Source organism: Crocodylus siamensis, chromosome 4, assembly GCF_052110815.1.
Source record: "Crocodylus siamensis isolate JL-2025a chromosome 4, ASM5211081v1, whole genome shotgun sequence".
In the NCBI taxonomy this organism is placed as follows: domain Eukaryota; kingdom Metazoa; phylum Chordata; order Crocodylia; family Crocodylidae; genus Crocodylus; species Crocodylus siamensis.
The window spans coordinates 72,753,201-72,774,652 of NC_143398.1; the positions used below are offsets into that span (position 1 = coordinate 72,753,201).

General features: G+C 46.8%; 1 protein-coding gene across 2 annotated transcripts in view; it reads left to right on the plus strand.

The window, feature by feature from the left end:
- The first annotated feature begins 11,988 nt into the window (after nucleotides 1-11,988).
- ZDHHC17 (zDHHC palmitoyltransferase 17) overlaps nucleotides 11,989-21,452 on the plus strand; it is a 130,980-nt gene continuing 121,516 nt past the window's right edge. The window contains exon 1 of one of the 2 annotated variants that reach the window (XM_090042570.1): nucleotides 11,989-12,147. In XM_090042570.1, the coding sequence (XP_089898696.1) occupies nucleotides 12,085-12,147 (63 nt within the window). In that variant the 5' untranslated portion in view covers nucleotides 11,989-12,084. The remainder of the gene's footprint in view (nucleotides 12,148-21,452) is intronic. The other variant, XM_090042569.1, reaches the window with a different exon arrangement.

The window sequence follows — 21,452 nt, forward strand, 5'->3', positions numbered from 1 at the left end:
GCTCCCCACTGCCCCATCTCGCTCTGGGGCTCCCCGCTGCCCCCCCCCCTCGCTTGGGACTGGGTCCAATGCACCCTGCAAATGCTGCGCCCTCTCTGGTGCCAGGAACCCCCATGCTACTGGGGAGTCCCTATGAGGCCTCCTCCAACCCCTAATAGCCTCACCCGGTCCTCCAGTTAAACCGTAAACACAAAGCACAAAGCCCCTGGGCTATAACGTAAAACTAAACCGTCCAGTTGAACAACATTTGATCCCTACCGGGAAAAATACTCCAGCCCCTGGCAGTGAACCAGTGGATACTCGTGCAGTCAAACCTTGCCCCTCTCCCCGCACTGGCCAAGCTCCCCCCTCCTTGGCTGCCAGAGGGGAACTGCCAACCTGGCCTCCTGCCTGGGTTTAAGAAGGGCTAAGCCCTGCCCCTTCCTGTCAGCAGGTTTTGCTGGTTGCCCCAGCAACCAGCACCTGTGTTGCCCCGGTGACTGGCAGCTGCGCCTCCCCCTTCTTACCACTAGGGGTCTCTCTTGAGTTGTTTCTGTTCCCAGGTGCAGGGCACCTAAGTGCTCTGAGACAGTAAGCATGTGTTCTCTTCTAGGTTGGCAGATCTCCTCTGGCGGGCTTTAAACTAGGCTGATTGGGGGAAGGGGAAGATGAGGGCGGAGGAAGCCTTGGACTGCTGAACGAAGCAGCACCCACAAGTACAGCCCAGCCTGGACTGATGAGCAAAACATATACCCAGGTAAGCAACAGGGACCAGGGCAATGATGAGATTAGAGGGCCAGTGCACACATCCTCAGGAGGCCTCAACTGCCTCTACACAAATGCTCGTAGTATGGGAAACAAGCAGGAGGAACTTACCCTCCTGCTAGCTGACACCAACTCAGACATAGTGGGGCTCACTGAAACGTGGTGGGACCCAACGCATGACTCGGCAGTGAATATCAAGGGCTATAGGCTGTACAGGAGGAACAGGACAGGGAGGAAAGGTGGGGGCGTGGCACTCTACATTAAGGAGGAATACATATCCTCATCAAGTAACACAGGGTCAGAGGAGGGGCAAACTGAAGTGCTCTGGGTTAGAATACAAGGCAGTCAAAGGGAAAAAGACTTAACAGTGGGGGTCTACTACAGACCACCCAACCAAGGGGAAGAGCTAGACCAGGAATTGTTAAGTCAGCTCATGGAGGTAGTTAGGTCAAAGGACGTGGTCATCATGGGTGACCTGAACTTTCCAGACATCTGCTGGAAAGAGCAGTCAGCCAAGTCCGAACACTCACGTAGGTTCCTAGCCAAAATGCAGGACCTCCATCTAACTCAGGAGGTGCACAGCCCCACCAGGGGAGATGCCTTGTTGGACCTGGTGCTGGCCACAGGCCATGACCTGGTGAGGAGGCTGCGGGTGCTCGACCACCTGGGAGACAGCTATCTTTGCCTGTAGAATTCACCATCCAGCGCAAGGTGGCAAAGGCCTACAGCAAGGCAGCAGCCCTAGATTTCAGGAGGGTGGACTTCAATAAGATAAGGAGAATAGTCGGGGAGGCACTGAGGTCCCGGAGGGGAGGGGAGTCAGGTGTCCAAGAAGAGTGGTCTCTCCTTAAGGAGACTATCCTCCAAGCCCAAAGGGAGGTAACCCCAATATGGATCAAAGGGAGCAAGAGGGTGCAAAAGCCCCCATGACTCACCAAAAGTATCCGAGATTGTCTTCTAGCTAAAAGGGAGGCGTATACCCAATGGAAGGGAGGGGCCATCACCAGGGAAGATTATACTGTGGTTGCTTGGGGATGCAGGAAGGCAGTCAGGAAAGCCAAGGCGGTGATGGAACTGGGACTAGCTACCTGGATCAAGGACAACAAGAAGTCCTTTTCTAAATACATAGGGGGCAAAAAGAAGGTACCAGATAACGTGGGGCCCCTGCAAGACACACTGGGAAATCTGGTCGTCATACCAGACAACAAAGCTAACCTACTTAACAACGTCTTTGCCTCCATTTTCCTGAGCAAGGACCAGATCAGCCCCTGCACTGGGCCCTCTTGGGCCCAAGGGGAGGCACACCCAGACCAAGGGTCAGTGAGGATCTAGTCAGGGAACTTCTGGAGGGACTGGATGTATTTAAATCAGGTGGTCTGGATGATCTTCACCCCAGAGCGCTGAGAGAATTAGCAGAGGTCATTGCGGGACCCCTGGCATGGCTTTACGAGCATTCGTGGTGCTCTGGTGTAGTGCCAGAGGACTGGAAGGGGGCAACGTGGTTCCCATTTTCAAAGAAGGGAGGAAGAAGGACCCAGGAAACTATAGGCCAGTTAGTCTTACCTCAATCCTGGGTAAGCTTTTTGAGAGAATTATCCTGGCACATGTCCACGAGGGGCCAGCAGGGGAGGTTATGCTTAGGGGCAACCAACACGGGTTCATTAGAGGCAGGTCCTGTCAGACCAACCTGGTGGCCTTCTATGACCAGGTCACCAAATCCTTAGATGCAGGGGTAGCAGTAGACATAGTCTTTCTGGAGTTTAGGAAGGCCTTCCTGTCTCTCACCCCATTCTTGTTAAAAAACTGGGGGACTGTGGTGTCAACACCTGCACAGTCAAAAGAGTAGCTAACTGGCTGGAGGGCTGCACCCAGAGAGTGGTGGTGGATGGGTTATTTTTGACCTGGAGAGATGTGGGCAGTGGGGTCCCCCAGGACTCGGTCCTTGGGCCCGCACTTTTCAACAGCTTCACCAGTGATTTGGACGAGAGGGTAAAAAGCACCCTGTTCAAATTCGCAGATGACACTAAGATGTGGGGGATGTGAACATGCTATAAGGGAGGAATAGGCTGCAATTGGACCTAGATAGGTTGCAGGGGTGGGTGATTGAGAATAGGATGGGATTCAACACTGACAAGTGCAAGGTGATGCACCTGGGGAGGAAGAACAAGCAGCATACCTACAAGCTGGGGAACTCCCTTCTCATCAGTGCAGAGGCAGAAAAGGATCTTGGAGTCATCATTGATGCCAAGATGAACATGGGCCAACAGTATGGGAACATGGTCAGGAAGGCCAACCATACGTTGTCATGCACCCACAGATGCATCTCGAGCAGGCGCAAGGAGATGATACTCCCCCTCTATGTGGCACTGGTAAGGCCACAGCTGGAATACTGCGTCCAGTTCTGGGCACCGCACTTCAAGAGGGATGTGGACAACATGGAGAGGGTCCAGAGGAGGGCCACTTGCATGATCAGGGGGCAGCAGGGCAGGCCCTACGAGGAAAGGCTCAGGGACCTGAACCTGTTCAAGAGAAGGCTGAGAGGGGAACTAGTGGCCTGTTACAAACTAGTCAGAGGGGACCAGCAGGCATTGGGGGAGTCCCTGTTCCCCTGAGCACCACCAGGAATGACAGAGATTAAATTCAGATTAGACATCAGGAGGTGCTATTTCAGTGTTAGGATCTGCAACCAACTTCCAAGAGAAGTGATGCTGGCTCCTACCCTGGGGGTCTTTAAGACAAGGCTAGACAATCGTCTTGCTGGGGTCGTTTGACCTCAGTACTCTTTCCTGCCATGACAGGGGGTCAGACTTGATGATCTGCTCAGGTCTCTTTCAACTCTAGAAACTATGAAACTATGAAACATGTCAGCCTGGATAAGTCCCAAAATTGTGGCTGGGCCAAAACCCATGACTAGCAGGTTTTAGATGTAGGAGGAAAGTATTCTTCCCACCTCAGTGAGTAGGACACTCACCCAGGGAGTTAGAGTCCCAAGTTCTACCCCCCTCATCCAGAGGGACTCTGAATCTGCAGGCTCCTATATATGTGCAGGAAGCCTACTCTGACATGCTATAATTCCAGTGTGTCAGAGTAGGCTTGATTAGTTGTGTCTGCTGGAGCAGGGAAATTAACGTGCTCCAGCAGTCTCCAGCATCACATGTATCAGCATTCCCATGCTGAAAAATGGTGGCAGGGCGCTGTAAGTTAAAGCTCAAGCTTTAGTTCAAAGCACCCCACTACCATTTTTCAGCATGGGGATGCTGATACACATGATCTTCTGGGTGATTTTAATTAGCACGGCTCTCAGAACTGTGCTAATTAAAGCTTCCCCAATGCCTTTTGGAGCATGTGTATAAACGTTCCCTATGTCCTGTTTCTTAGTGAAGTGTTCTAAACCACCAGGCCACAAGTGAGACATTATACCACCCTCTCTTTCACCCTTCACTTGAAATCGAGTCCCTGGGCAGTCCAAGGAAGGCAACGTATGGGGCCTCAAGCAAGCCAGAGGGAGTGTTCCTTAATAACATGGATGCTGCCTTTAGTGGCAGGAGGCAGTGGGTTCTAGCCTTGGCGTTTAATATCAATAGGACAGATTTCCCCACTGTTCCCTAACCAATACATATTAAAAGTAAGAACAGTTGGTTAGCTTCAAGAAGTGTTTGGACAGTGCCTAACCTGTGGGCTGGTGACTGGAGCAATTTGCTAGGAAGCAGGAGACTGAAGGCCTTTGCTGGAGGATGGGGGATCAAGAGTTGGATAAGTGTCTTAACTACCAGACTAGTGATTCTCAGCCATAACCTAGTAATTCAGAACCTTATGGTGCCTTGAGATCCTTTCAAGGGTGCTGTGGGGTGCCCTGCACTGTTAGGTGTGCAAACATGATTCACAAGATAAATCCAGATAATTCAAATAGAAATCCATAGTGTTAAAAACATTCTGACTTATTGTAGTCTTTCTGAAGTTTTTGCAGCAGAAAAATTGGTCTAGTGTTTTTCTGTAGTCAAAAACCCACTATTAAGAGCTGCTGCCTTGAGTCTAACAAGGGGAGTCTGGCATCTGAAAAGATAGAACCACTGCACTGGTCTATTGGGCATAAGCATTAGAGGGTCTTCCTTCTCCACTTTGCTTCTAGCAGCTATGCACATGGGGCAGTTCGGTTTTACCACAGAACAAAATGGAATCCAAAACTGTAAAGAAGTGCTGAAAATTGTAGTGACATGAAAGAAGCAGGACCCTAGGATTCTGTCCAAAGACCCTAATATTTTTTGGAAAAGAAAAAATTTTGAGGATTTCAGTCAAGCAACATATAAACCTCTCTAGTGTTTATTTCACTTGGCTTGCACCACTCTTATGGTGAAAAGGGTTCAGAAGGCTGCCCTAAAGAACTTAATCACTTCCAAGCAAAGTGGTTTTATGGCTGCTTCATGTTGATACTAGTATGTAAAGTAGCCAGAGCATACTGGTAAATTTGCCACATGCCATTTAACTTGAGTTACATTACTTGAAGTTATGCCTGAAAAATGAGAGGAGAAACCCAGTGGCTTCTGAATATTATATTTACTCTCATATACTCTGTTTACTTTTGGGTGAAGCTGTATGTTATACCTAGACCACACTAAATCTGTGAAATGTTAAGCAGTGTTAAAGTTAGAACATGTTGTGACCAATTGTATGTTAATGGTTAATACCATTCCTTGCTTGCAGAGTTCTGACTTGCCACTGGAGAGCTGGTGAGCATGAGTGTGGTTAGAATCTAGGATACATGGGCTCTATATCCCTGATCTATGTGGTGCATCCTGGGAGCAGTCCATCCTGGGATGCTAGAGGACTGAAAATTGTTGGGTTTATTTCTATAGAGCAGACCGAAGTTACCCTAACATGAACTAGGTAGCATTAGCCAGCGTTAACCATTGCTGGAAGTGGTATAACTTTGAGATGTTCACAGAACACTTAGCATAAGTTTAGCATGTGGACGCTCACATTTTAAGTACCCTTAGTATGGTGCAGCTTGGCAAGCATTTTCATCCAGCCCACGGCACACACTAACAAACTGTACCCTGCCCAGCCCTTCCGCCCACAAAGGTGGGAGCAAGGTGCCCAGGTATACACTGCCCCCACACATACCCTATTCCACCTCACTCCCACCGTCGTGGCAGAAGTGCCTGGCCTGGCCAGAAGCTTCTGGGCAGCACTGCTCCTGCTGCCCCCAGGGACCTGCTCCACTTCTGTGATCTCCTGCTGTCTCCGAGCAACAGGTAGGAAAGCAGCAGGGCAGAGCTGCAGCTGGGTGGGAGTGTGGCACTTGGGGCTGGGGCTGGCAGCAGCATGGAGCCTGTGCTCAAGGGGGCAGCAACAGTTCAGAGCTCAGGTGGGCAACATGTAGGTGTGAGGGAGGGTGGTGGGGTGTGGGGACCTCCTCACACTTCCCCCCATGGCATGCATCCCTGGCAGGTGGTGACAGTAGCAACAGCAGGAGGTGGGGGCACTCAGGGTGCTTGTGCCTGCTGCAGGCACCCAGAGAGGCAAGGCTCTGACTAGCGCTGCATATTGCAGTGAGAGGCACAGCCTCCACCAGGCTGTCTGTATTGCTAGCACTTCCTCTGACACATGCACAGCCCCTGGACTCACTGGGCATAGGAGGGAAACCCCATGTGCTATAATTGGCTGCCTTCCCCGCCAGGGCTGTGATGCATGTGAGGGAAGCTCCAGATGCCTTCCCTTGTGGGTCAGAGAAGGCAGCCAGGTCCAGTGCCTGGGACTTCCCTCCCATGCCCAGCAAGTGCAGGAGCTGTGCATGAGTGGCAGGTTGTGCCGGCAATACAGACTGCCCAGTGGAGGTTGCGCTCTGAGTGCCCTGCCTGCTGCTGCTGTGCCATGAGGGAGTGGGGGGAGGGATCCCCATGCCCCCCACCCTCCCTCACACCCCGCACTCCCACACCCTGCCCCCAGAACCCCCCCACATATACACACCACCCAACAAACCTTATGCCCCCGAACACATAGCCATGTCCCTCTACAAGACCCCCATACACACCCCCCCACCATACCAAATACACATACACCCACCCTCCCATACCCGATCATACACACATACACTCACCCACACCCCATCATACACACACACACTCACTCTGCCCTCACCATGCACCCCCCCACACAATATACAAGACTAAGAATTTATTTTGAGTTATTATACAATCCTCTCTATATACAGTACGCAACACACGATGATAAAAATATTTTTCATAATAAAATTAAAATATGTTATAGTAGGTGTTTGACTTTTAGTATATGATTTGGTTTTTTTTCTAGTCTGAGGATGGCAAACCCCTCCCCCCTGCAAAAGTATTTCCAGAGTGTAGGAGGAGAGACTCCTGGTGGCCAAGTTCAGGGATTAGGGATGGGACTTCCCGTCCCAAGGTGGTGACAAGGGGGTGGGGCAGCAGTCATGGTGCAGGGCTACCCATGCAACCCTCATTAAGTGGCCCTCCCCTCAAAATAATTGCCTGCCCCTGGTCTAAGCATAATGTGTAACTTCACCCATTGTTTATCTTAGCCCCTCTTTTTATTTGTTTGCACTTAAATTTCAATACATTGCCACTTTCAAATTCTTGCCTGATTATAGCTGAGTACAGACACAGCTTTAATTGGGTAACCCGTTGAAATGCTTTCTTAATTGTTTTAAATAGCTATATACTGATAAAATTATTACCATTGGATTATATATGTTTTATGTGTGGTCAGCAGAACATGGACATGTTTTTAATTTCAGTGTTACATTCACAACTCAGAAAGAGTTAGAATTACCAAAGGGACATCATTTATAGAATACTCTATGCTTTGTTGTGTCCCCTGTAAATAAATAAGATCTCATTACTTCTGCAAAGTCTTATTTCTCTTAACAATTTGTTTAGAAAGGATGGACACCTTATTGTACAAAAGGCTAGCAAGTGCTGCTGAACCATTTTCATCTTGATCAAGTTTTGTTTGGATATTGGAAATAAATGATGCATGGATCTCGTCTGTCCTCCTGCACAGGGATGCTTTTAATCTAAAACTAAAAGGAAGACAAAATGAAAGTTCCTGATATTAGTGAATATTATTATTGTTTTTATCAGCCTGGAAGCTAACCTAATTTTACTGTGAATGTCATGATTTGCCAATATTATAGACTTGCCCTACTTCACCCCCACTGCACACATAGCAAATAGCATTAGATAAAAATCTCTTTGTTCAATATGGTAAACTTTTCACACATCAAATATTGATAATCCATGGTGACCACATACAAAAGAATGTTCTGGGATCAATTAAAAATGATTTCTTGCTCTTACAAGGCACCTTTAATCTGAGTACCTTAAATAATTTTGCAACCTTAATAAATTAATTCAAGTAATACATTTTCAAAACAGCCTTGTGAACTAGATTTGCAGCTGAGTAAACTAAGGCATAGAGAAGCAGAATAATTTGTCCAAGGTCACAGAGCCAATCACTGGCAGAGCCAAGAATAAAATTAAGGGTTCTTGGCTTTTGGGCAATCATTTAGATTTGTGTAAAATGGATGTGAAGTGCTACTGAAACAGAATATTGGCTTCTTATTGACTGTGTATTTGCTCTGCATATATATAATTGACAACCGACTATGAAAAGCAGGGAAGTATAAATTTTCCAAGGGATTGTACCTGTGCATGGGAGGGTTTTAGGGAACACTGAGTAAGGCAGGTGGACTAATGGGAATATACTTCCCCACACCTGGTTTAATTTGATGTAATTGTCCAAATTGAACGCGGAGAAATGTTAGGGCATTGTAACCTAATGCTGAAGATAATGTAGACTGGTGGAGGAAGGAACACTCAGGCTTAGGGAGGCAGAAGTATTCACTGGAAGAGATGACAACATGTCCCCTCAGCTCATGTAACTATAGGAGGATTGGGCTCCAAGACAAATTTTCTGCACTGGTGCAACTGAGAACAGAATTTTTCCCAATATGTACATTATGGAGATACATGTGAAGAGCACCTGTAATGAGTGGAATATAAATACTGAGATAAATGACAGCGTGGACATTTATGAGCCATTTAAAAATAGACATTGACTGTGGTGAGGGATGAAATACCATTCCTTTGGCCCTTAAAGATAAAGAAATAGCCTAATAAAATATATAAAAAGATGGGTTTTTGCAATTTTACTTCTATTAGTTTTATTACAAATATGTGTGAAATGCCATAATGATCTACATGCTTTATATTTCTGAAGTATGCAGTTAATAGGGTTGAGCTACAATCAAATTGTAGCTTACATCAGAGCCATGTTACATTTTATATTATACATAGCTAAAAATAGTTCCTCTTCTCCACTCTGTGCATCTTGTACTGCTCTTATAACACTTCCATGTCTCTAGCCTTCAAGCCTCATTTTTTTGTCCTGTACTTTACCTTTCTATTCCTCCTCCTCCTTCTGCTTGCCAGTTCTAAATTTAAATATATTTATATAGCAGAAGATTTTTATAGCTTTAATATTCTAATAATGTACTAAATTTTATTGATGCGTTTCCATCACATTTTATATGAGCTAGTACAAAATAGTGAAGAGGTGTGTCATCTGCATTTTTAGCTCGTGAGTTTAATATATAAAGAGATAATACATCTTATTATTTAAATACCCCTTCACACAAGGGAAATGAGAGCACTGTATATATAACAATCTAACAGCACTGACATGTTGTATTAAAAAAATAACTGTATTAACACATGCTCCTATTTGTGGGTCAAGATGGTGGTTAAATGATTTTGGAATACCAACTTGGTCTTCAAAATCTAAAACGGGTGGATAGTCAAAATAACAGAAAATATGAGAAACCAAAAAGCTGTTTCCCACAAGATCTAATCTGACCCCTGACACCTGCAACCTACAGCTTCGCCATCTGGACAGGATATATAACAGGATGTAAAAAAATCATCAGTTTAGTTAAATATAAAAGATCAAAAAGAACCCTTTGTGTACCTTCCTGTTGTAAATATAGGGTTGTAAAAATATTAGTAATCAAGTTGACAAGGAACTGTATTTTTAAACTCTTTCCTCACACTCTCATTTGTATATCAGCATCCATCAAGAGAAGACTAAGAAAAAAAGTTATAAAAGGCCAGGAGCTAATTAAAGCTCAGGATTTCCAGTTACCATAAAATTTCTAAATTTGGCTTCAGTTCAATTTGGAACAGAAATAGTTTTGGTTCTACATTTCCCATGAAATAGGAATGCTATAAAATTTCATCTCAGGGCCCTTCTAGGTATTCAGGTAAATGTGTGATAGGATCTGATGTGTAATCACACCTTTTGACATGCCACTCATGCATGACAGGAGGTGTGATTGAGGAATCCAGCATCAGATCCAATCGTGTCTTATTGTGTGTGCAGGGGGAGGCTGGGATCACTTCCCTGGGATCCCCCTTCTCCTTCAAGTAGTAAGCTCCCATGGCTATGAATCCTGCAGTTGATGAGGTGCATAGGCAAGGCAGTGGGTGGTGCACCCCTGTGGCTGGGAGCATCAGCTGATGGGGCTCCCAGCCACAGGGGAACACCTGACCACATGGTTAATTACTGGCATGATAAGAACAAGCTGCCATTTTTTTGCAGAATAACTTTGTGGCATATTCCTTGTTTCATCAAGCCATTAATTGATTGAACATGTAGGTAGGTTACAATTTAAGATATGACTGGATAACCCCACCTTAAGTGTAAGGTGTAGATGGGGCCTTAGAAACATACTGACAAAAGAAAAGGTGCTTTTCAGGACCTCTGTGACTGCTGACTGAAAGGGATCTGTTTCTTCTCAGGCTCCCTGCACTGACCAGCAGCTGTGACTCAGACCAGCCATGGGGAGAGCTGGGGTAGGGAGTCCAGACCTTCTGGATGTTCGCAATTTGGAGGCCATTTGTGTGGTAACAGCACTGCAGAACCGCATGCTTGGTGAAGTGGGGAGGCCAATACCTGGCAGGGTCATAAAATGAAACTAGTAGGTAGCAAGTTTAAAATGAACACAAGGATGTTTTTTCACACAGTGTGTGGTAAAGTGTGGCCTTTTTATGACCCTGCCTAGTCTTTGCCTCCCCACAAAGTTTACAACACCTTCACCACACAATAGACTCCAAACTGGGGCTGTTGGTTGTAGCCATGTTGGTCTAAGGACATCAGCAGACAAGGGTCTTTGGGTGGATGTGATATCTTTCATTAGACCAACTGAGTGTTCTCCAAATTGGGAATACCTAATGGACTGGACTCCAAGCCCCTCTGGTTCCCCCACATGGCTGGTCTGAGTCACATCCCCCCCCCTTTTTTTTTTAAAGAAAATTTTTGTATTCCAAGCCAAATCAGCCAAATGAAGTCAAAATCCATGAGTCAGTCCAGAACCAAAAGTGGCCCTACAACCGGAAAACATCCTCTACCCCTGCCAGGGGCTTCAGATATTTCCAAAGTCTTTTGGTGGGCATCCTACATGCAGGCCCAAGCCCGGAGGTGTGGGGTTTGAATGACTCTAGTTTCTCCTGCCCTCAGCCCTATGGCCACAGGAGCAAGCTAGGGAGGAGCCTTCCATTTCCATCAAGTGGGCTTTAAGCCCTGACACCTCGGCAGGTACTAAGCCACACCAGAAGAACAGTTGTCCCCTGGGGGCTTAAGGAAAACTGCCTTCATGGACCCAGATACATGGTGTTTCCCCAACCCCTGTGGGCGCTACTTGCAGGGAGTCTGGCAAGAACTGGGTCCTTTTCTGTCCTCAGCCGCAGAGGTGCTGAGGGACCTGTGTCCTTCCAGGGAGGGTGCCGGGGTGTTCCCAAGGCCCCGTCTGCACTCCACCCTTAAGAAGGGATCGACCAGCCCCCCACGTCTATAGCCACATGTCTGTAGCTACACTTCAGTCAGCGACGGCTGATGAAACCAGGAACAAGCCACAAAGTCGTTTCGCCAACGATGTGGAAGCTCCTCTCCCCAGCGCTGTGGAGGCGGCGGGGCAGGGGCGGGGCGGGGCAGCCGCAGGTCCCAGAGCCCGGGAGAGGAGCGGCGGGGCGGCGGGGCCGGTTCACCCGCGCTCTCCGCCCCGCGCCACGCGGCCCGGCCGCCGCCCTTCAGCACCTTGGAAAGGGCCGGCGGGGGGGCGGGGCCTGGGGCCCGACTCGGCCCCGCCCCCGGGAGCTGGGCCCCGCTCCTCTGCGGGACCGAGGCTCCCAGCGGCCGAAGAGAACAAGCCCCGCCCACCCCACGGCCCGGGCCGGCGCCCCTTAGCGGGAAGGGGGCGGGGGCGGGGCGAGAGCCGTCCCGGCATGCAGCGAGCGGCGGGTTCGCACCAAGATGGCGGCGCCTCTGGATGAGTACGAGAAGGAGGCGGGTTGCGTCCCCATTCTGCACCCCGAGGTGAGGCCCAGCCCGCTCCACTCCTCTTCGCTCGCGTGCGGCTCGGTCCGGCACGGGCGGGTGACGTCGCCGTCGCACTTGCTCCCCTCCATCCCTGGCTGGGGCGGCCGCGGCTCGGCCTGGCGGGGCCGGGGCGGGGCACGGGGCTTCCCCCGCGCGGGCCCGTGGGGGTGGGCCGCCTTCCCTTCCTGCCCGGCTGCCGCAGCAAGCTGCGGCCCACGGCAGTCGCAGGCGCTGGTCCCGCGCTGGCAGGTCGTGCCGCGGCCTCCGCCCGGATCCCGCTGTCTCGGGGCAGGGCCTCGTGTGCCGGCGGTGGGCAGCTGTCACAGGCAGGAGGGGTTTTGGCACTGTCTTCGTGCATTTTAGGGCTGGCAGGTTTGTTTTCTTTATGGGTCATCAGCGCAGAATCGCAGGGTGGAGGGTGCCCAACCTGGCCAGCAAATGTTTCCTGCCTGAACTTTCTCCCCGCTTTGTGCCAGGGTTCATCAGCTCTGGTTTGCAGGTGGGGAAAAGCTGGAAGTCTCAGTTGTTGAACAGACAGCGTTCCCTTTACTCAGTCGGTACTGTCAGGATGCTTTCAGGTGCCTTTAGGCTAAGCTGAGGCTCTAGTCTGAATGGGACTGTTCATTCTTCCTGCTCACCTGCCTTTCCTGGCTGCACTTAGATCTGGAAAACGCTGGTTGTATTACCAGTACCAAGCAAAGCAGAACCAGTGGCTCTGCAGGTTAAATGTTAGACCGTGCCCTATGAACAAAAGGTCCTTGACGGCACCTTAAGGTGTTTAAGTAACCATGCGGTATGTTTCCTCTTGGGGCCCAGAGCACTTACCCAAGTCATGGCTTTGAAAGGATCCTCTTGATATGGGAAGTTCCTCATGTCACTTCTGAAAGTTTTTTCCCTAATTGTCCTGCATCAGTCTTCTCACATTTTTCATGCAGCTGATGGTTACGCCTTTGGATAGACTTTAAGAAAAATGCTATCTTGGGCAATTAGTCTCAAACAAGTCCACTCCTACAGTGTTACCCATGCAGGTATACCTGGCTTCCTGACTTCATTGGATCCTCACATAAAGGCAGATGTTTGTCTGCCAAGTTCTCAATGTGGGATCATAACCTTAGTTTTTAGATGGGTAATCTGAATCGCGAGAGAACAAAAAATAAAGCGTGCACAAACTCTCCAGAAAGCCACTGAACTCTAGTGCTGAAAACTAGGTTGTCAGTGTCACTTTGGAACAGTTCCTTTATTTACAAAAGTCTATGACAAACAGAAATATGATGTCACTATAAATTGCTTGAAGAAGGTTTTGGTGTTGTAAAGCAGAATATTGTAATTCACGATCTAAAAGATTTACAGAGTAATAAGAGAACAAATAGATGCACTTTTCTTTTTACTTATCAAACCAAGTGTTGTCACAGTGTTTAAAGGACAGTTCTGTTCAATAAACAAAACATTGCCAATTTGATACAGCTTCTGTATAGAGTCCATTTGCAGGGTTGAGGTTTGAACTCTTGTTTTACACTCCATATAAACTTCATATAAATTTCATTGGACAGAGGATCAGAGGTTTAATTCCCCGAGGCAGGCTCTTTGAAATGGAATGGATTTTGTTAATATTTATGATGTTGGAGATGGAAAAAAGCAAATCCAGAATGGCCTTTTAAGAGCAAGGGTCCCATGCATACCCATGCATATCATTGCTCATGTGAAGAAGCCTGTTGAAAATAATGGGGACTGGTTCCAGACAAAACTGTGCACTTGAGTTCATTGTTTGAAGGTTGGTGGCTTACATAACAGTTTTATCCCTTTGTGTTTTGAACATAAATACTGCAGGTATACACTGAACCCTCTAATTAGCATGTCTGTCTCTCATCATATTTTTTTCATCTGGCCGTACCGGTTTGTGTGGTTCTGTAGAGTTGTTTTCAATGTCATATACTCAGTATAAAAGAGGATTTTGGAAACTACTACAATTGTTCAAAATTAATAATGTTGTTAAAAGGCACCAAACCTCTCCAGATGCTAAAAGATTGATTTAATTTTATTTTCTCAAGAGGTTCAACTGTAAAACACAAGATCAATAATGAACTGGTGTTATGTCTTGTGGTTGTGTCAAGGTTGACTGTGTAGTTCTGCTAATAGGTCAGGTCAGTGGCATGGGCCTGACTGGACCCACACACGGAGCATCCATTTTCGATCTGGAGTGAGCCCTGTGTGTGTGGCATGATCCTGCCCCAGTGGCTACAGAACTGTGCAGCATGGCTCTGGAGTCCCAAAGTGGCCACTTCAAGGCTGTGCTGCTTGCTGCAGCTGCTCCAGGAAGCAAGCTGCAATGAACGCTCTGCACCCATAGGTAGTACCCAGGGTAGATGCTGTGGGCCAGATGTGACTGATGACCTCTGGAGATCCCTTCCATCTGATTCTATGGCCCTCTAAACTTTGGAGAGCAAAGTTGAAAATCAGAGTCCTTTACTTAGTTTGTAAACTTTTGTGGGCAGGGAGTGTCTTTCTGTTCTTGATTTGCAGTGTCTCACCTAAAGATATACTGGTCCATAACTGGGGGGCCTGAGGCAGTGTGATATCTTTACCACAGTACCAGCCTGCCCCAAAAAGGAGTGCAGTCTAGGTTAAGGGATTTGATAGGAGAAGGTTTCATTTTACTTTGAGTAAACAATATTTAGCATTAGATAAAATCAAAGTATATCTTTTATAGATGAAGGTGTAGCTACATAACAGATTTCAGAAAATAACAATAGGGAATCCTTGATGACTTACGTTTTTAGTGGAGTTGTTGCATCTCCAACATTTTCATTAATGTTTTGGAAATAAATATGAAATGCCTACAATTTTAGATTTTGCAGATGACACAAAGATGGATGATGTGGTACATAGGGATGAAGCTAGGATGGTCATACATGGCAGGGGTTGCTAGGTACACTATTCAATAAGATATATTTTTAATACAGCCAAATGCGAAGTAATATATTGAGCAGCATGGAATGTGGGGTATACCTATAGAATGAAAAACTTTATGGTGAAAAGCAGTCACTTTGGTGCAGCTGGGGTCACCATGGAGACCTAGCCAAGACATGAGGGCAGTGGCTGCTGGGAAATGGAGTCTGGCTGCCAGCCAGATGAGCCATTTTGTCCACCTCTGGGGTAGGGGCTGATCTTGATGGGCAGGGGCATCGCCATGCCATTCATGTGGCCTGCAGGGCCAAAGCTGAGCATTACTGCTGTAGGTGATTTAATGATCCCATTGACCTTAGATCCATAGAGGTGATTAAACTATTGTTTCATAGATTTCATAGACGTTAGGGCTGGAAGGAACCTCAGAAGATTATCGAGTCCAGCCTCCTGCCCAAGGGGCAGGAAGTCAGCTGAAGTCATAGGATCCCAGCAAGATAAGCATCCAAATTTCTCTTGAAGGTGTTCAATGTAAGTGCTTGAACCACTTCCGATGGCAGGCTGTTCCAGACCTTGGGGGCTCGGACAGTAAACACATTCTTCTTTATGTCCAGCCAGAAATGATCTTGCAGGAGTTTATAACTGTTCGACCTTGTCATCCCTTGGGGGACTCTGAATAGTCATTCCCCCAGATTCTGGTGGTCACCCCAGTTACACTTATAGGTAGCCATCAGATTGCCCCTGAGCTTGCACTTTTCCAGGCTAAAGAGTCCCATAGCTCTCAGTGTGTCATTGTAAGGTCTGCTTTGGACTAATCTCATTCATAATAGGTACAAAAATGTGCTGCTTAAAAGTGTGCTTAGGGAGTATTTGTGCTAAAACTTCACAGCCATTTCAAAAAAGGTAAAATGTAGGGCTGTGTGAAGCTTCAGTCGGTGATTCAGTTTGGCAGACATCTGGTCCAAGTTTTAGAGGCCAAAACTCCGACTCAAACTGGGACCTCTTTAACCTCTCCAAATCAAATCAGAACCCTCCAAATCGATTTGGAGAGATTCGATGATTTGGACACAGATGCAGCCCCAAACGTTTCCTCTACATACTAGTCTCTCACGCTTAATTTTGGCGATGCTGGTAGTTGGATTGGGATGCTACATTTTCTTAGGAAATGTATTTTACACTGCCTATAATTTGTCTTGCATGCAGATATTTTTAACATTACCTGAAATGCAGAAAAAACTTAACTCTTCCAAACTCCAAAAATATACTATCGGAGAGAATATTTTTTAAGTTGTTAATGAAATTTAATTTTTTTCAGTCTTATAAAGATAGAGTTGAGCCTACTAAGCTATTATGGAAACATGGCAGTTATCAGCTATTATAAATCTCTTTTCTGGCCCCCTTTGTAAATGTTTTGACGTAAAAATGACCAACCTGTATAAAGACAAAGGAGAAAAGTTCCTGAAAGGTGAAAGAGGACTTGTCTAAGGTGGTGTTTATTAGAAACATTACTCTGATCAGAAGCATTTCTCTTTATTTTTGCTTTGTTGCTCAGTAACTTACTACTCCTCAGACTCTGTCTGTAGTTATACCTCATTGAGTGTATGTACCATGTGACTATTTTTGAGGGCAACTCTCTTGTTCGTTTGAGGCCATTCCTCCTTCTGTTAAGCTACTGAGAGTAGAACTGGCTGTTGTAGTCCCAGTCTTTCAGCCTGGTTTTCATGTAGTAAAGCATTCTGTTGAAGTCATTGGGTCTGGATGTAGGTACTAATGGGCCATAGTTTTAATTTAGTCTGTACATTTAGTCTGGTTATGTATCATGGAGAGACTGGAGTCACTGCAGCAGCTAGCATTCAAGACTCCATTTTAATGCTGATTGTCATTTCCTTTGTGATTTAAAAGAAAAGAAAGTCTGTCACTGCTTTGAATTTTTAAGGTTAAGTACCACTGACAATAAGAGCTTAGCTTGTCTTGTCATTAGATTGTGAGGCGAGAGGGGGCCATTGTGATTATCTTCTCTGATCCCTTGTCTAACACTGGCCACAGGATATTTCTGAGTTATGATCTAGTTTAGGACTGTCCAGCTTCAAGCACCCAGGGGTGTATGACCCAGGGGTTGCACCAGAGGTGGGGGAAGGTCCTATGTTGCAGGTGGCCATGGGCCCCCCAGACTACGTGTCACATGCATGTAGGTGCTTACCCCCTTGCTGCACCATACTGCACTGGCTTCCCTAACTGTGGACTGCTTTGCCCTGCTCTGCCACCCCTTATTGTTAGGGACACGCAGCAGAAGCTGAAAGAGGGAGGGGGATCCTGGAGATCATTAGCAGCTGCTGCAGCTAGAGTGGAACAGCAGTGGCAGCTGGATAGGAACCTGAGGGCTTCATGTTGACTCTTTATGGGCTGCCCGTTGCACAGCAGTGATATAGTTCAAAAAAGAATTTTCTGTCAATATTTATACAGCTGTGATATAAAAGAAATTCAGTGTTGGGGAATAGTCTTTGAACTTTGGCAAGTTATTCCATGGTTAATTATCCTTGCTTGTGGGTGTATATGTATAATGCTTTATTTCTAAAGTTAACTTCCATTTCCCATTGTCAGATTTTTTTATACTTCAGTCTGCTAGATAGAAATATCCATCGCTACCAAATTTCCATTCCCCCCCATAAGTACTTATGCCTTGCAACCATATTCACCCTTAACCTTGCTAAGTTAAACCAGTTGAGCTCCTTCAAGCTTTCTAAACCTTTAGTCATTTTCATGGCTCTTCTCTGAATTTCCTCCTATATCCTCCTTGAGTTGTGGATATGAGAATTAATCAGTATTTCAGTAACATTTTGAATTAACATCTGAACAGAGGTGAGAGAACCTCCTTATTCTGACTCTGTGTTCTTTTCTCTATGCATCCAAGGATCCCACAGGCCTTTTTGGTTACAGTGTTGTACTGGAAGATGGCTGTCTCCAGTAAAAAAAAACCCAAACAAACAAAAACAAAAACCCCGCCAGAAAAACAGAAAAAGCCCCTCAAAACCAAAATATAAATTTCGAGTCACTGCTTGCTAGTATAGTGTCCCGTCCTCCCGGTATGCCTTGTATTCTTTGCAAAGAACACATTATCTGGAAGTATTTGGTCCTTTAAAAATGTATTTGTGTCCAGTTAACTCAAGTGATTCAGGTTGTTTTTTATTGTTGATCTGTTCCCCTCACAATTTATTACTGCTTCAGTCTGTCTATTAAGTTCAGCCTTTATCATTTATGACTTTGTTTTTTCACTAATGACTTGGATTCTCCCCTCCCCCCACCTCTGCGGAGAGGAAAGAGGACATAGGTCTTTTCCAGATTAAATCTTTGTAGAAATGAATAAAGTGATTTTTTTCCCCCCAGGGCCTCAACCCCCCTCCCCAAAATGTTTATAGCAGAGGCAGACAACAGAGTGTTGATGTCTAATGTGCAGGAAACATGATTTAGAAATTAAACTACACAGCTTCTCTTGTAACTGTAGAACAGGGTTGGGCAAAATATGGCCTGCAGGCTGCATCCAGCCCACTGGGCAATTCCATCAGGCCCACAGGGCCCCTCCATGAGCCCCGTGTAAGCCCTGGCCTTCACTGCCCCTCTGCAACCCAGAGTGTCCCTGCAGGAGGTATGGCTCTGGTTGCTAAGCAATGCCCCCCCCCAGCCCTGAGACAGGGGGTATTAGAGGCAAGACGTGTATGCTTGGCAGAGGCTTTTGCTGGTGATCCCATGGCTGTTTCCAGCACTCCCTGCCTGTAAGAGTGGGAATTCAGGTAAGGGCCCCACCAGGCTGGGGCCAGGGACTCCCACTGGGGGAAAGGGGAAGAAGTGCTTGGAGCTGTGCGCTATTGGACTGGGTCAGGCTGGCCCTGCACACTGCCACCAGTTGTGGCTGGAGATTGGGGTGGGAGCTGCGGCTGTGGGGCTGAGTTGCTTTGTCCCCACACCCTGCCATCACATGCAGCTAGGGACTTAGGTGGGCTAGTCTGGCCCCACATGCTGCTGCCACTTGCAGCTCCCGCCTGAGTCCGTGGCTGCATGATATGGGGCTGGGTGAAGCTGGTACTGCACCCTGCCATTATGGGTGTCTGGGGACCTGGGCAGGAGTGCTATGGGGCTGGTCTCATATGCTGCCACCACTTATGGCTGCAGACTGGGGTGGGAGCATGAGAACTATGCGCTGTGGGGCCCAGCGGGGCTAATCCCACTTGCTGCCATCCCATGCAGATTCAGGGACTGGCATACTCTGGGGACTTCTAGGGCCCCCCCACATGCACACCCCACCCTTACCATATCCCCAAACATTCCCACACCCCCTCACCATAGGTCTTCACACACCCACACTCTCCCACAGCTCCCATTCCAATCACATACCCCATGCCTCTATGCATCCTCCCACCCACTGTCTCCCACACACCCTAACCACCATGCACACACACCCCCACTCCCCAACTATACCCCCCATATACACTTCCTTAGCCCTGCCCCACAAGATACAAGAGTGAGACTGTATTTTGAGCTGTTATACAGTCACCTCTACATACACTATGCAAACACACTTGGATCAGGACAAAAATATTTAAATATTAAAAAATAAAATGAAATAAGTTATAATAGATGTTTGGGTTGTGGGTTTTTTTGGGGGTGGGGAGGGGGTTAGTATATGATTTGGGTTTTTTTTTTTCCCCCCTGGTTTCAAGAAGGTGGCACCCTCCCTCCCAAAAGGAGTACTTTCAGGGCAAGGGGAGGGATTTTCGGTGGCAAAGGTCAGGGGCTACGGGGTAGGACTTCTGGGTCCAAGATTGTGACCAGGCGATGAGGCACTCATCAAGGGGTGGGACTTCCTCTTGCAGCCCTTGACAACTTGCCAAAACTACTTAAGCAGTCCTCCAACTGAAATAATTGCCCATCTCTGCTCTAGAAGCAAATTGATAATGTGCACCCACAATTGTAAAGTGCCCTGAAATCTTCAGGTGCAAGAACATGCATGTGCAGAGCATTGCTAACCAGGCATTTTAAAACAACTATCTGGTTTTAAAGAGAAGTCATTTGGTTCTACAGCCTGTCCTAATCTGAGGCAACAGTATCTCGCTGTCAGAACAGGCCTGTGTTGTAGCTTTTGTTTGACCTCTTCATCCCTGCTCTGTCGTATCTGTCTCTGCAGGCAGAGGTGACCAACCTGCAGAATAAGTGCACGCAGCAGATGCAGCATGAAGAATAGCAATAGATAGGGCATGGACGAGAGAGCACGGCAGTGGTTTGGTAAGGGGCTAGGGGTTGGAGTAGCACTTGGAGGGGTGGGACTTACTTTGAGCCATGTCTGCCAGAAAGGTTGATGCTCAGTGGTTCAGATGGATAAATGAACCGTGTATTTCCATAAAAGTATGTATTGTATGATGCAGGACTCTGGAGGCATGGTTAGTTTAACAGGCACCCTTCAGTTTAACCTGGCATCCTTGCTCATGCAGTTATGGAAGACAAAATATCTACATTTATCTACAAAAAAGGATGCTTTTAAACCCCCAAATTAGGGGATTCCAAAAAATCCCAACTAACAGGGGAGGAGTTTGAGGAGGGAAAAACACGAAACAGAATGTGTCAGAACAAGGAAAAGACTAATTAATTTTGAGCTTCCTTTTATGATGGTGTGATTTGATCATTCTAGGTGCCTCGCTATTCCGGCTACCAAATGAGAGATGCATAGGCCCCTGCCTTTGACACTTGTCATTTCTGTAAATGTGTACTTATTTTTTATCAAGTATGAAGAAATGCATTTCTTCATCCCAGAATAATAGCCTTAAACTGATCCAAAATGCGTGTTAATACACAAAGGTTACAGGACTACAAGATGACACAACCTTTTTGGAAAAGAAATCAAAATCGTATAAAGAAAAATATGGTTGGAAGAGACCTTAGAGCATCTGCTGTACCCGCCTACTGGATTGTCCCTGTCTAAACCATTTCATCCAGCTGTTGGATCCAGCCCATAGAGCCAAGGGCGTCAGCGGTGTCTGGCAGTGAGGGGTTTTCACTGTGGCTGAGCAGAATTGTGGAAAAAGCAGCACTGCTTGCCAGCTTCTGGCAGTGAACCTCAGATGTAAACTGGGTCATTCTGGCCTGCTGCCCAAAAACACTGCTGACAGCTGCTCTAGCCTGGTCCTAAAAAAAATTCTGATGGTGGGATCTCCATAACCTCTCTAGGTAATCTGTTGCAGTGCTTAACCACCCTCTTAGTTAAAAAAGTTCTTTGTAATACCAGATTTAAAATTTCATTTTTCCAGTATAAGATGTACAGGTAACTTTTTTTTGTTGGGTCAGAAAGAAAAATTATGTGCATATATGCAACTAGTTATTTTTGAGCAACTTTTTATATGTTGGTCTCAAGA